The 16,244-nt window shown below is 37.2% G+C and overlaps 3 protein-coding genes across 3 annotated transcripts; 2 read left to right on the forward strand and 1 right to left on the reverse strand.

Moving 5' to 3' along the window:
• The first annotated feature begins 1,582 nt into the window (after positions 1-1,582).
• On the forward strand, positions 1,583-2,500 carry LOC136068939 (acetylornithine aminotransferase, mitochondrial-like). The gene is made up of 3 exons (XM_065776840.1): positions 1,583-1,940; positions 2,036-2,328; positions 2,489-2,500. Exons 1-3 carry the CDS (start codon positions 1,583-1,585, stop codon positions 2,498-2,500), a joined length of 663 nt encoding a protein of 220 aa, XP_065632912.1.
• Positions 2,501-3,662: 1,162 nt separating this feature from the next.
• On the reverse strand, positions 3,663-6,545 carry LOC136061528 (cysteine synthase, mitochondrial-like). Its single transcript, XM_065776869.1, has 5 exons — positions 6,440-6,545; positions 5,173-5,436; positions 4,185-4,322; positions 3,966-4,017; positions 3,663-3,862 (listed from the first exon to the last, which is right to left on the reverse strand). The coding sequence occupies exons 1-5, from the start codon at positions 6,518-6,520 to the stop codon at positions 3,678-3,680; spliced, it is 720 nt and encodes a 239-aa protein (XP_065632941.1). The 5' UTR covers positions 6,521-6,545; the 3' UTR covers positions 3,663-3,677.
• A 7,025-nt stretch (positions 6,546-13,570) lies between these two features.
• On the forward strand, positions 13,571-14,312 carry LOC112005268 (acetylornithine aminotransferase, mitochondrial). Its single transcript, XM_065776870.1, has one exon. The coding sequence runs from the start codon at positions 13,586-13,588 to the stop codon at positions 14,138-14,140; it is 555 nt and encodes a 184-aa protein (XP_065632942.1). The 5' UTR covers positions 13,571-13,585; the 3' UTR covers positions 14,141-14,312.
• The last annotated feature ends 1,932 nt before the right edge of the window (positions 14,313-16,244 follow it).

Below are 16,244 nucleotides of genomic sequence, written 5' to 3' on the forward strand. Positions count from 1 at the left end.
TATTGAAAAATATAATACTAAACATATTCTCTGCATTATAAGTGTTCAAAATAAATTTTTTCACAGCATTTTTAAACCATAATTTTCACATCATTTTGAAAACCAATACTTAAACTCTCTTACCAAACCATTTAGCATTCTCATCAAATCATGTAAAAAATTCTGTCTATCTTAGCATGATAACATATTTTTCTATTTTACATACTCACTTTCCAAAAAACCTCACATCATATATATATATATATATATTGTTTCTCTTTTTTCATAAAAAACAATTATCATCTATTATCTTTCTTTATCCTCAGGATATGTAAAAATAAATAAATAAATAAATGCAAAATAAATAGTATCAATGTAAATTTGCACGGTTACTACAACAACTATATATTTTTACACAATTTTACATGAACTGATGTGAGTGTATTTTAGGCTTAATTGGGAAAAACATGATATTTTTATATTGAGTGCGGTTAATTATACAAAAAAAAATTAAAAAATTAAAAAAAAAAGTCGAAAAATTAATCACTTTTTCATGTTCCTATAAAAATAATTCCAAATTTTTTTTTTCATTTTCCTATAAAAAAAAACTTACCAAAATATTTCAATAATGTATGCCTTTTATATTATATATAAGCAATAGAGGTGTGTGTCTATGTGTGCGCACGTGTTTAGTTAGATTGTTTCTCAAAGTATGTTCTAGTTAGCTCAACTGGTAAAATCTCTGATCATTGAATAAGAAATTTAGAGTTCAATCCTCGCTTACACTAAAAACCAATTGGTATCTTGGTCTAATGATAAGGAGCAATTATCAAGAGCGGATGTTAAAAATTGAAACTATTTCAAAAAAAAAAAAGTTTTTTTCTCCAAAAAAATATATATACACACACACACTAGCAATTAGGTTTTCTTTGTATAGTGTTATAATTTTTCATTTAAAAAAAAAAATTGGATAAGTTTTTTTTTAAGATATAGATTAGTAGAAGAATATCATATTTTGTAAGCATTTTAAAGGGAATTAGAGATATATTTTTACCGGATTATCCTCAAGTCTTTTTCCATAAAGTTTAAAATATTTCTGAACCACATAAAAGTCTAGTCCAAAGAGGGAAATTTACTTATATGGTTAAAAAATACTATCTATAAAACAATTCCCTTCTTTGGATTGGATTTTTATATGGTGCAAAATTACTCCTAAATCTTAGATTTAAAAAAAAAAACTTGAGAACAATTCGGTAAAAATATATTTCTAACTCTACTTAAAATGCTTAAAAAATAAAACTCTCCTACTAATCCACTTAAATTATTCAAATTTTAAAATTAAAATAAATAAATAAATTATGACACAAGCCAAAGTAAAAAAAAAAATTGCTATATATCGTGTGTTTGTTAAATCAGCCACAAGTATTGGCGCACCCTGAAAGGCGCCGCCAATCAAACGAATCTGCAGACAAAAGCCTCCACGTCATCGACTTTTGACCGTAGCCCACTCTGAATTCTAAAACCCACCGAAGCTCACACCCAACACTGTCAAAACTTTTCTCTCACATTTTCTCACCAAACCAAACACAAAACTCGAACCACAATGAGCTCCGTCCCCATTCGCCTCCACAACCCCCTCACTCCTCCTCTAAATCTCCGCCGTCCGTTCAGGCGATCTTCCCTCGCGATCGCGTGTCTGAACGTAGAGGTCGAGGCTGAGAATAGCAGTGCGTTGAGGTTGGATTCTTCGAAGCTAGGGTTGGCGAAGGAGGTGATGGAGGCGGAGGCGAAGGTTCTGGTGGGGACGTACGCGAGAGCTCCGGTTGTGCTCGCCAGTGGCAAGGGTTGTAAATTGTACGATGTGGAAGGGCGAGAGTACTTGGATTTGAGTTCTGGTATCGCTGTGAATTCGCTAGGGCATGGAGATGAGGATTGGTTGAAGGCTGTGGTTGAGCAAGCCAGTACTCTCACTCATGTCAGCAATATGTACTATTCCATACCTCAGGTTCGTACATTTCATGCTTTTGTTTTTTTAATTTTTTTTTTTTTTTTTTAGTTTATGAGAATAGCAGTGCGTTGAGGTTGGATTCTTCGAAGCTAGGGTTGGCGAAGGAGGTGATGGAGGCGGAGGCGAAGGTTCTGGTGGGGACGTACGCGAGAGCTCCGGTTGTGCTCGCCAGTGGCAAGGGTTGTAAATTGTACGATGTGGAAGGGCGAGAGTACTTGGATTTGAGTTCTGGTATCGCTGTGAATTCGCTAGGGCATGGAGATGAGGATTGGTTGAAGGCTGTGGTTGAGCAAGCCAGTACTCTCACTCATGTCAGCAATATGTACTATTCCATACCTCAGGTTCGTACATTTCATGCTTTTTTTTTTTTAATTTTTTTAATTTTTTTTTAGTTTTATTTATGTTGTAAATGTTTGATTTTGTTTGGATGCTGAGAAAGTGTGGGAAAAATTGAAAATAAAAGGAGCTAAGTCATTGTATACTTGGTTGTTCAATAATTAGGCAAAGATATAATGGAAGGATTTTAAAAAATAAAAAATAAAAAAATCCAAGCATATACTTAGAAGAATAAGAATCTTATAGATAGCACCTTTTGGCTTTTGGCACTTTTCTTAGGCCCAATTGAGTGAAAAGAAAAAGAGCACTATCTATTGGCTGCAACTTGCAAGTCATTTGTCTAATCAATTGCTATGTGTGTTTTCAACTTGTGAGTGGGTTTTTACATCAATGATATTGCATGACACGTTTGTACATATGTCCATCCATATATGTCATATATGTGTGTGTAGGGTGCTTTCAACAATTACCCTTTTAAATTTAATCATCACGATCAAATTTAAAAGGGTAATTGTTGTTTCTCACTCTCAGATGTGAAATGTTTCGCATAATGTCCACACTTTCACACTAGATCTCCACATTTTAAACATGATATGAAAGAATGTGGACATGATGTGAAAAAGTGTGGACATTGTTGGATGTGAAAAAGTGTGGACATTGTTGGATGTGAAACAATTAAAGCCCAATTCAAAACCTAAGTAATCTTTGTTCGTGCAGGACCTGCAAGTGATATTTTTTTTTTTTTTTTTTTTACCTATGAGCTACAGTGCACAGCCACTTTTGGCTGTGCAATGTAGCTGTGGAGCCAAATTATTTGGCTTTGGCTCCACCAATGCAGCCATAAATTTGTATTTGGTGGTGCTAAAAATAGCAATATAGCTTTTTAGCACCACCAATACTAATGCTTTAAATAAAACCAATGTTTGTGTGAAGGCCAAGACAACCTATGTTCACGTGTAGGCAAAGCCCTATGGGTGGTATCATTGTATGAGTATGTACTGCAAAAATAAGGCTAGTGAAAGACCCTCACATTAAGAGTCTCCAGTCTTCATTTGCACAAGCAAAAAGGTCATATCTGAGCTAGTTTAAGCTGCATTACATAGCAGCAACAAAGATAATGACCAAGTGATAACTTTGATCCATAACTAAAAGAGTTAGTATATTCTGAAAGTTAGCATCTGCACATAGCATAATTCCAAGTAATAAACTTGATTATGCAGAGTAACCAATCACATTAACAAGAATCCATTGCATAATGATACATAGATGCAGGAATAGCAAAATTCCATGTTAAGATGATCAAAGCTTGTATTTCCCAAATCAACAAAAGTCCCATTACTTGGTATTGAGGTGGTCAATTATACACAACATAAGGAGATTCCACAACCTCCCTAGGTAGAGAAAGAAAAGAAATAATCCAATTGAAGAGAATATGGCAAATCATAGAATTAACACTTACCTCTATGATTTCATCAACAACTTCTTGATCCAAATTCCTGGGTACAAAACCAGCTCCAATTCCTTGAATCTTATGAGGACCTGCATATAAATGATAGCAGCAAGATTAGAAAAAATTTAATAACTAAATAATAGGAAATTAGATTTAACTGATAATGGGACAAAAGGTTTTTTGTTCTCTCACCAGGTTTTCCACCAGAAAGTATGTTGCTTTCTGTAGGTTCTATACCGATTACCTGATACATCATGGAGTCAAATGAAAATGCTCAAAATTAAATAAATAAACAGATTAATAAGGCAAAAGAAGATAGCCCTTTCTTTGAAAACATTTTTCCCACCATTCGGGGCAATCACATACACAAAATCGAAGACAAATTATCCTATATGGTTTGGCAAAATTTACCTTTATTTTAGGATTTTGCTGTTTAAGGAACCGACCAACACCAGAAATAGTTCCACCAGTTCCAATGCCTGCTATAAATATATCCACCTTGCCTCTTGTATCTTCCCAAATTTCTGGACCAGTTGTTTCATAGTGTATCTGCACATTAAGACATTAATTTCCAAATTTTTATCTCATTGTATCAAAGCCAACAAGCTATAACTACATAGAAGATCTCTAGGCCACAACATTAACCTAATAGTGTTATCCGACCTACATGACTAGAGATATCTTCTAGGAACAACTAAGAAAACTATTTTAGAAAAGTCTTGAATTTGAGTACTCAATCTCTAAAATAACATCAGTTTCATATACGTGGCTAGCTAGAAGTTGATCAAAACATCATTGACATCATCATCAACAACAACACTACTCTATATTTTATTAATAATAAAATAATCATCACAACCAATACATTTTGAAAGACATATTGTCCAAGACAAAAAGAACATGATATTTGACTTGGTTGTCATCTAGAAAGGACCCTAGACTGGTATACTCATTTCAGGTTTTTTATACAATCCTGTTTAGAGATCCAAAAATAAGGTTCACAACATTTTGGCAAGTCAATCCCATCAGTCCAACACATGAAGAACACTTAGATGGCTCCTCACAGCTATTCTGTAATATAAATAAACAAATCAGCATATTATTCTGAATCGATGGGATTGCCCTGATTTTGTGAAATGTTTCAGTTAATGACCAGTCAACAACACTTTGCACCGCATGTTATTTAATTGGAAAAGAAAATATAAAGCAACGATAATCCTAGCAAAGTGTGGGTACATCAGGTATCCTCCCTACCAGACATGAGTTTTCCCTTCAGTTGGTATTCACCAAGTCCATGACACAAGGTAGCAGTAAAAAGCAATGACAGAGTAGAGGTATACACTAATTCCTAAGATAACTATGAAGTGCAGCAAGTCAAGAGGATACAGTGACCACAAACCTTAGGATTAGCAGCATTGTCAAATTGTTGAAGCATGTAGGCATTGGGTGTGCTTTTCAAAATCTCTTCAGCCTTTTGAACTGCTCCCTTCATGCCCTTTGCTGAATCAGTCAATACAAGTTCAGCCCCAAATGCTTTTAAAAGAACCCTTCTTTCCAAACTCATTGATGCTGGCATTGTCAAGATGAGTCTATATCCTTTTGAAGCAGCAATAAATGCAAGACCGATGCCTGTGTTTCCACTTGTAGGTTCCACCAGAATACTCTAAAAAATACACAAAAGAGGACAGCTATCTCAGAATGACTTTGGAAACTAAGCAAGAACAACTAGATGAAGTTCAAATTCAAAAATCTCTCCATCAGAATGGAAGCCGAAAAAATAATGTGAATAGTTATTTGTGGGGAGTCATCTCATGCAAATTCTAACAAAAATACCAAACAATAGTGTTTGTTCAAATTTAAATATAAAAGACAACTAACACATTTGGACTTGATTTACTTCATTCTGGCACAAAAGTGATGTTATGATCCTAGTGTCCCACATGAAGTAAGTGTAAGATTAACCATGTGTTTATAAGCTCTTGGGCATCCTCCCTTGCAAGTCGGTTTTCAAAGATGAGTTCTACCAATGGGTTTCTAACAGGTGACAAATAAGCAACTCAATGGTTCACTAAGTCAATCCGCTATAGTCTATTGGAGGCTTTTAGTTTTCACAATAGTCAAACCCCAAAAAAATTCTGTCACCACAATTGCAAGTAGTGTTTGCTATTGGCATTTCCAGTATAATATCAAACTTTGCACTATAAAGCAAAAACTATTTAATGCAAACCTGAATGATATATCCAATTACTGGCTAGAAGTATGTGTGAAGCAGGCCCTTGTCATCTATGACAAAAGTCATGCATCAAGGCCCACTTCCAGCTACAGAAAGACCCAACCCTAAATTGATCCTCAAACTAAAAATCAAGGTCTGATGGTAAATCATAGCTCTAGCTTTAGGCTTATAGAAACAATGCTAATATAGCATCAAAAGTATTTCGGTATTTATGCTTAGAAAAATTTGCATACGGCATCAGTCATCATTCCCTGTCAATTTGATTTTTGTTGAGGCAGCCAATCAAAGGAAGGCTACCTTGTTTTATAAGAGGCCAAATTTCCAGCCCCAAAGTGCTCATATCGAGAAAAACCATAAGACAATTCTTCCATTAAAGTAAGTTCGCATTACAATTCCAACAATATGCATAAGAGTAGTACCTACTGCCCCTTACCTTTCCAGGCGTTATAAGTCCTTTTTGTTCAGCATCAGTTACCATACTGTAACCTATTCTGCAGCCAAATATCAGAATCATTAGTGAGAATATTAAAAATCATTTTCCAAGTCTAATTCCAAAGAGTTTTAAGGCCAGAAATTAGGATATTAGCTTTTCATATGGATGAGATTATGTGATCCTCATAGTATAGGAACAAGACATATGGGTCCTTAAGGATTAAGATCCTCTATAGAGTTCCTAAGTTAATTCCATTATGGAGTTTTTAAAATTCTATCCATAAATTGTGAAATAAATGAATCAGATTTGTCACATCATCAATGATATAAAATAGATATCAAAATTGTAATAGTCAATGCTTGTTTAAATCCCCCACCCTCACCCCCACCATCAACCCCCCCCTTCTCCCTCCCTCCCCCACCCCACCATCAACCCCCCCTTTCTCCCTCCCTCTCCCCCTTCCTACCATCAGCTGTACCACATATTCCTTCCCTCCCTCCCTATCCGTTTCTATTCCCACCCCAACTCTACCTTTTGGTTTGCCTCCATACACCTTTTGTCATCCCTCTATCCCTTCTAGTTTTTGCCCACCAGCACACCCCTTACAATCATCCTCTTTGCTTAATAAACCTTTAGTGCCTACACCTCCACAGTTACCCACTATCTCCCTACCTAAAACTAAAACTGATACCAAACCAGCTTCAAACCTTATTTCCTCTCCCACTGTATCGGTTCAGGGGGGTAGAAAGTTTCCTTTCCGTATTGATGCAAAGCTCTTCTCTTTTTCTTTCAATGGTGGGCGACATGATTCTTATGCTATTCATGAGAGTAGCTGGCATGTCAAGCATACTATCTGGGTAGGACGAAAAGGATTGGAGTGGATCCTTTCTTGCTTTGCTGATATTCGTGACTGGGTTCCGGGGAAAGTTTCCTTGTGCAAACGATTCCGGGATAATAATAAGTTGTTGGAATTTTGTGGGAGGTCGAATAAGGCTGGTGTTTTTGTGGTCATAGCTGAATACTTTGGCGGGGCTCGCCGAGGTTGTGTTATGATACCAGCAAGTTCCAATCGTGCAGGTTGGTCTTTGTTTCAGAGAGAGATGAGGGAGTTTTTCACTGGTGCTAAACCAGTTTCTATGGCTGAAGCATCCTCCAAAAATGGTGGTGGTGGAGGTGGTCAGTCTACTGGTGGTGACCGGAGTGGGAAAATTTTGTCTGCTGTTGGTCATTAGCGTAAGTTTAGGAATTTTGAAAAATTTGGAGCTATTTTGTAACAGAACAGGATTCCTGGAGGCCATGCAGAGAATGGTTTAGTTTTAAAAGGCAAAGTCTCAGTCATAAATGGCAGACCCACGCGGACTTGTACTTTTAAGTTGAACCATGCTTCTTTGGCTTTGAGAGTGTGCAAAATGGAGGGCGGGAAACATTCTGTGACTTACCTTGGATGCAAAGGATTTCAGCTGGCCCAAGGATGTAAGTGGCGGGCTAGAAATTATTAAACATTTTGGTGGGCTTGCCCAAGCCCAGCCTGTGGACTCTGATTTTCCACTTAAGGGCATTTTGGTCAAACCCATAGCCTTAAAGGATTCTTTTGAGGTTCACGCATTGTGGGCTGTAGGGGAGAGCTCCAAAGCAAGCCCGAGGAAGGTTCCTGGCTCGCCGGTGCCAGCAGCAATTCCGGCGAGCACGATGGTGGTTACTGGATCGCTGGTGACAGTGGCGGCGTCGGCAAGTGCGCCGGCGGGGTCCTTTCTTGAGTTTTCCGGCGCGGTGGTGACTAATCGGAGGATGGGGGACGTGACCCATACTTCGATAGTTGGCGACGGCAAGGCCGATGCTGCCCATAACTCTTTTTCTCCTCTGGCAGGTCTGGGTAGTGGTGATGATCTCTGTTTTGGAGAGAGATGAATTTATGGTGGTTTTAGGGGAGAAGGGAGGAGATTGGAGTAGTCCTAATGCTGAGCCTGTGGTACCGAACCAAGTGGGTGGGGTTGAGTTGCTTCAGGATGGGCACGTGCATCTACTGAGTCAGTGGAAGCACAGAGTGGTTAGTCGTAGTACTCTTTTTCATGGTGAGGATGAGAATGGTTTTTTGGAATGCTCACCTCGTTCTAAATGGGATCCCAATGGACATAAGGAGCTGGAGGTGATGTAGGAAGGTGATGAGGGAGAGTTTCGGGGGTCAGTGGAGGAAAATTCGAAATGGGTCTGTAATCTAATGAAAAATTTTTGTAGAATTGTGGGTTTTCCTATTGTGAAGCACGAAGATCAATGCCTGACTCTGTTTCGTCTTCTTGAACAAGACTGTGTTGATGTTTTTAGTGTTGGGTCTTCTAATGGTAATGTGAACTCTAAGCAGAAAGGGCTTAGGGAACTCAAAGGTTTGTTTTCCTCTATTAATTATGATGGGGTTGCATCTAAAGGGAGGAACAGAGACCTCTCGGTAGGTACGGGGGTGATTGCTAGTTTTAAATGAGTTTACGGCTGCTTTTTTGGAATGTTAGGGGATTAAATAATCCTCAGAAGAGAGAGGTATGTAAAAATCTTCTCAAGGAGTGGAAGTGTGATATAGTTTGCTTTCAAGAAACTAAGCTATCTTCTTTAAACTATTTTGTTGTTCGAAGCCTTTGGGGTAGTCCATTCCTAGATTGGGTTGTTCTAGATGCAGTCAATACTGCAGGGGGGGTGTTATTGGTTTGGGACAAGAGAGTTTTTGAAAAAGTTGATTGTGTTGTTGGGCGGTTTTCTGTTAATGTTTTATTCAAGGGGGTTGTAGATGATTTTGTATGGGCTTGTTCAGGAGTGTATGGGCCTAATGAGGATTCTCAGCGGGGTGCTCTGTGAGAAGAACTCTCAAGGATGCACTCTAGGTGGAATACGGCATGGTGTGTTTTTGGGGATTTCAATATCATTCGATATCCGAGTGAGAGACTTGGTTGTGAGGCTTTTAGTCCGACTATGTTTGCTTTTTCAGACTTCATTGAGGCTAATTACCTGGTGGACTTACCCCTTGAAGGGGCTTCGTTTACTTGGTTTAGAGATTCGGGGTCAGATTGTATGTCAAGAATTGATAGAACCTTGGCATCGGTGGATTGGGTGGATCACTTTGGAAACGTGTCTCAAAGGGTTCTCCCTCATGTAGTTTCTGATCATTGCCCTCTGTTGGTGGTGGCGGGTAGTGTTAATAAAGGCCGGAGTGCTTTTAAGTTCGAGAATATGTGGTTGAAAGTAGAGAGGGTTCAGCAATGGTGGAATGGGTATTGCTTTTCGGGTTCTCCTAGCTTTATTCTGGGTCGTAAATTAAAAGCTCTTAAAAAGGACTTGAAAAAGTGGAATAAGGAGGAATTTGGGGATTTGGCCTTTAGGAAGAAATGTCTTTTATCGGAATTGTTGGGTTTGGATGCTAGGGAGGACCTGTCAAGTCTTTCTCATGAGGATCAAACTCGTTGTACTCAGATTAAAGGAGACATTGCACATCTGGCCTCTTTGGAGGAGATTTCTTGGAGACAAAAGTCTCGGTTTTTATTTGTGAAGGAGGAGGACAATAATACTCGCTTTTTTCATCGGGTTGCAAATTCCTATAGAAGAACTAATTATCTTCGGGGTATAGAGGTGGATGGTATCCTCTATGAGGATGAGGATGAGGTGAGGTCTAAGGTGGTCCATTTTTATCAGAGTTTGTACACTGAGTCAAATACTTGGCGCCCTTCTATGGATGGATTAGAGTTTTCTAGAATTGAAGTTGATGAGCGGCTTGAATTAGAGAGGGAATTTTCTAAGGAGGAAGTGGTAAAGGTTCTTCAAGAGATGGAGGGTGATAAAGCCCCAGGTCCTGATGGTTTCACTATGGCTTTTTTTCAAAAATGCTGGAGTGTTGTAGAAATAGATGTCATGGCTTTCTTTGATCATTTTCATAGAAGCTCAAAGTTTGAACAGTCTCTAAATGCTTCTTTTCTATCTCTGATTCCCAAAAAACATAACGTATTGAATATTAAAGATTTTAGGCCTATCAGTTTAGTAGGCAGTGTGTATAAGCTTTTGTCCAAGGTTTTAGCTAACAGATTGAGGCAGGTGCTGGATAATCTTATTTCAAAGTCTCAAAATTCTTTTGTTGGTGGTAGACAGATTTTGGATTCAGTGCTTATTGTCAATGAATGTTTAGATAGTAAACTGAAGTGCCGTACCCCGGGGGTGGTGTGTAAGTTGGATATTGAGAAAGCTTATGACCATGTGAATTGGGACACTTTGTTTTATTTGCTAGAGAGAATGGGATTTGGAGATAGATGGAGTAGATGGTTAAAGACTTGTGTCTCTACCGTTCGCTTCTCAGTTCTGGTTAATGGATCTCTTGTTGGTTTTTGTGGTAGCTCTAGAGGTCTCAGACAAGGCGATCATTTGTCTCCCCTCCTATTTCTTTTGATCATGGAGGTCTTAAGTCGTATCATGAAGAAAACTAAGGAAGGTGGCTTCATTCAGGGCTTTCATGTGGGTCCTATTAATTCTACGGGTATTCGTGTTTCTCATCTCTTATTTGCTGATGATACCATTCTTTTCTGTGATGCCTCTAGAGAGCAGATTCTGTCTATTAGGCTAGCTTTGACTTGTTTTCAAGCTTTTACTGGTTCGAAGGTAAATGTGGGGAAAAGTGAAATTGTCCCTGTTGGGGAGATGCGTAACATTCAGTCTTTGGCTAATATCCTTCAGTGCGGAGTGGGCAGTTTTCCTATGACTTACTTGGGTATGCCTTTGGGAACTGTGTATAAAACACCCTCCATTTGGAACCCGATCCTTGAGAGGATGGAAAAGAAGCTTTCAGGTTGGAAGCGGCTTTATCTGTCGAAGGGTGGTAAGACTCACCTTGCTGAAGAGTACCCTTTCAAGCCTTCCAACATATTACCTTTCCCTTTTTACTATCCCCAAAGCTGTGGCGACTAGATTGGAACGCATTCAAAGGAACTTCTTGTGGGGTTCATCAGTTGAGTGTTTCATATATCCTTTGGTGGCTTGGGAAAAGGTTTGCTTACCGCGTGAGTTGGGTGGTTTAGGAATTCGGAAGTTGACGCCGTTTAATCAGGCCCTTTTAGGGAAATGGCTTTGGAGGTATGGCCATGAAACCTCTCATCTGTGGCGAAGGGTCATAGCCATGAAATATGGGGAGGGAAAAGGGGGTTGGTGCACTAGAGCTTGTAGTAGGGCCCATGGTTGTGGGTTATGGCGGAGTATTAGTGAAGGGTGGGAAACTTTCGCTAAGCATTTCTCTTTTGTGGTGGGGGATGGATCTCATAATCTTTTTTGGCATGACAAGTGGATTGGGGATGTCCCTCTTAAAAGTCTTTATCCTCAGTTATTTTTGTGTTCAGCTAATAAAGAGGCTTGTATTTCTGATGTGTTAAGCCCTTCGATGGGTGATAATGACAGAGTGTGGAGTTTAAGATTTCAGAGGGAATTCAGTGATTGGGAGTTAGTGGCTTCTTACTCCCTTCTTCATTTCATCCAAACCCGAATCCTTAGGGGTGGAGGTTGTGACAGGCTTTGTTGGGATCTTAATGGCAGTGGGAAGTTTGATACTCGATCTTTCTATCATAAGATTCGTAATGTAGATCCCTCCACCTTCCCTTGGAAGGGTATTTGGAAAGCTAAGGTTCCTAATAGGGTGGCTTTTTTTATGTGGACAGCAGCGAATGGTCAAATTCTAACTTTGGATAATCTTATGCTTCGGGGTCGTCCTTTGGTGAATCGTTGTTATTTGTGCTGTTGTAATGCGGAATCTGTGGATCACCTGTTACTTTTTTGTCCGATAGCTCATTCTTTGTGGATGTATATGCTTCGGTTGTTTGAGATCGATTGGGTAATGCCACGTTCAGTTGAGGACTTATTATTCTGTTGGTTTCATTGGCTTGGGAAGCATAGTTCTGATATTTGGGATTTGGTCCCAGACTGTTTAATGTGGACTATTTGGTTTAAGCGGAATCGGCGGGCTTTTGAGGATGAGGGGAAAACTGTGGTTCAGTTATTAGAGTTTTGCCAAAGGACCCTCTTTGATTGGTCTCGATGTTGGGGTTTCTCGGATTGTTCTACTCTTACGGATTTTATTTCTTCTATTAGAATAGATTAGGGGCTGTTTTTGTCTTGTTGTTTCTTTTTTTCCTTTGTTCACTACCGTGAACTCTTTGTGTTTCTCTTACTTTTCTTTTATTAATAATATTCTATTCTTACTTATCAAAAAAAAAAAGTTTCCTTATCATATATTATAGAACCTCTGCAGCTAAGGATAGTTTCTTTGATAATGATTTTCTTCTAAGATGAGCCACTGCCCAATCTAACTCCTTTGCCCAGCTGTCAGCAGCCATTCTCACCAGGCGTTTATGCTGGAGTGAGTATTCTAGAGAGCTGGCAGTCTATGAAAAGATGCCTTAAGTTCTTCATATGAATATGATGAAGAACCAAATGCTAACCTGGTTAGGCATGATTCTATGTGTCTGTTTATACACATGGGAATCAGATCACCATTTTGGACTCAGAAAAATCCTTGTCTTCTGATTCATTTATCCATTTCAGATGTCTGGTCCTGGTTTCATTGTCCAAAAATTGAATCTAGGCTATGTAGGTAATTGAAAATTCACATCTTTAAAACTAGACAAGTCTAGGCTGGGTGGTAACTGAAAAGTAATGGATATGGGAGGTGATAGGAAAGCCTTTTTTTAATTATTTAAAGTTGGTCCTGAATCTCTTTACAATTGGGAAACCAGTAATAATTTTCTTTTGATGACACCTTTGGGATCCATGTCATTAGTGAGACAAGTTTGTCTATCACTTGGTTATTCCACACACAAAGAAAATTAATAGTCTAGTCTGTCCTGGCCTTGTAGTATTCATTCCCTCTCAGACTCTTATTCCAGATTTATTATTATATGTCAAAAAAATTATTTTCTTATTGTAATTAGTTGTATCTGTCCTTTTCTTATCAAAAAGAAAAAGTTGTATCTGTCCTTTCTAACAGGCGTGCCCTCCTGCCTCTTCATTTCACAGGCTCAGTCTGACCATGTAGTATTAATTCCCTCTCAGATTCTGACTATCCAGATTAATTATTAAATGTCAAGTTTTCTTTTTCTTCTTATAATTAGTTGTATCTGTTCTTTCTAATAAATGTCTTTTTCCCCTCTCAATTCACAGGTTCAGTGCGGTTTAGGTCGAACTGGATACCTCTGGGCCCATGAGGCCTATGGTGTATTCCCAGATATAATGACACTTGCCAAGCCTCTTGCCGGAGGCCTACCCATTGGAGCTGTATTGGTGACCGAAAGAGTTGCTTCTGCAATCAATTATGGTGATCATGGGAGCACATTTGCTGGTTCACCTCTCATCTGTAATGCTGCCCTAGCTGTTCTAGATAAAATCTCAAATCCTAGTTTCCTAGCCAGTGTCTCTAAGAAAGGCCTCTATTTCAAAGAAATTTTGAAGCAGAAGCTTGGAGGAAGCTCACACGTGAGAGAAATACGTGGATATGGGCTTATTATTGGAATCGATTTGGATGTACCTGCCACACCCCTTGTTGATGCTTGTCGAAATTCTGGCCTTCTTGTATTAACTGCTGGAAAAGGAAATGTTGTTAGGCTAGTACCTCCATTGATCATAACTGAGCAGGAGCTTGATCGTGCAGCTGAAATTCTGTCCCAAGCCTTGCCAGTACTTGATAGTTGATCTGCATCAGTTTAGAGAAAAAGAATTTGCATGGTTTAGTTACTGTGGAACTTCCACTCATTGTAGTTGTATTACTATCAGCATTAGGCACTTGCATCAAAAAAGTGGTGGGTACTCGCCTATATTTAGTTATGATACTGATGGTTATAATCAATTTTCATTTTAAATTTCATTAGAACTATCCATAAAACTAGGAGTTTGTGGATGCTAAAAATTTTCGTCTATATTTTTCCATTAAAAATCACCAAGTGTGGGAACTCTATTTTTTATCCTCTAGGAAGTTGAGAAGTTTAATTTAAAAATACTCCAGAAAAATGTACGGGACAAGCACTGACTGACTGTTTATTTGGTCAAGAGCTCCCCCATGCTGCCGTGCATGATGTTGTTGAAGCAGAACTGCACCTTCTACAAAGAGCTCATCAACTCTAATAAGTTCAACAAGAAAAAGAGAGGAGCCGATGTCTCATCAACGAAGAGCATTGTAATGTTTCTAGGTACTGAGGAAAAATATGGAATCTGTGGCAATGGAGGTTCCGTCAATGGAATCTAGAAAGGCAGTCGTCTTCAAATTTCAAAGTATATAATAGTAAAATACTCTATTTTCATTATTGAATGTTTAATTGTTTTATAGGATTGATTATCAAACAAAAAAAAAAAAAAAAATTGTTTTATAGGATTACTGTTTATACTACTTTTATGTGTTGAGTTTTTGTATTACCTCATTGTTATCATATAAATATAAATATATATATATATATATATATTAATAGGTAAAGTTAAGAGAAAATCCAATTAAGTTCTAAATTGGATTCCAATTGTTGTTTAATTTTAAGCCACATGTTCTATTTAAGTTTTTTTAATTTTTTTTTCTAGGTGAGTTAATGAGGTGCAAAAAAGGAAGAGTGTAATATAAATAAATTATCAAAAATCCAATATAAAAAAATAAAAAAGAAAAAAGAAAGAGAAGAAGGTAAACTCATGTGTATATCCAAAAAAAATTAAAATAAAAAAACAAAAGAGAAAGAGAGTATAATTTAAATCCTTAGATGTGTGTAATTGTAATTTTTTTTAATTGTACCGTGCATATGCACAGATTATACACTAGTATATATTAATAGGCAAAATTTAGAAAAAATTTAATTAGAATTTGAAATTAGAATCCAATTTTATGCCATGTGTCTAAATTTATGTGAAGATCACACCATAATTATCCACTTAAGTTTATGCCATTTATCCACTTAAATTTATAATCTTTGTGCCAAGTGAGTTAATGAGTACAAAATACTAACAATTTAATATTAATGAACTAAAAAAAAAGAAAAAAAAAAAAAAAAACCAATCACATATACTCAATAAAATCACTACACAACAAAGGTTGCCACATGTTCTATCTTATTAAAAATTAGAAAAAAAAAATGATCATAAGTAGTATTAAATTTAGGTATGAATTTTAATATGTTACTAATTATGTTTTTTGAGAAAAAATAATAATTTGACTAATTATTTATATTTTTATGATAAAAATTATGTTTAATTTTAAATGTATCTATACGTATTCATATTTTACATGCTATTTTTTATTTAATAATTTGACTAATTATTACACGTTCTATTTTATTAAAAATTAGAAGAAGAAAAAATAATCATAAGTAGTGTGGGAGGGAGGGATCTGAGCACAAAATGAAGCCCATAGGTCCAATCCGAGGATTACGAAGGCCCATTCTTGTGTCAATCAAAGCTTGACACGTAGACGGAGTCCGAGGAAGTCGGACATGAAGACAACGCTAGTTAAAAGAAAGAAAATAGTGTTTATTAAATATAGAAGATGAATCTTAAACATTAGTGGAAATTACATAAAGGGCCTAGAGTTTATATCATGTTTTAGATTTGGTCTTAGAACTTCAATTTTGTTAATTAAAGTTACATATTTATTTGTTTCAATCCCTTTTTTTTTTTTTTTTGGTTGCTTATTTCATTCATTCTAACTAATAAAATATATAAAAGAAAAACCTTAGATTAAAATTTACAATTCAACTGGTGCTTATTTATAAAGGGTCATGTTAATAGGTATCTTTAGAGTATTTATTATTATTATTATTATTAT

Source organism: Quercus suber, unplaced genomic scaffold, assembly GCF_002906115.3.
Source record: "Quercus suber isolate HL8 unplaced genomic scaffold, Cork oak 2.0 scaffold_143, whole genome shotgun sequence".
Lineage (NCBI taxonomy): Eukaryota > Viridiplantae > Streptophyta > Magnoliopsida > Fagales > Fagaceae > Quercus > Quercus suber.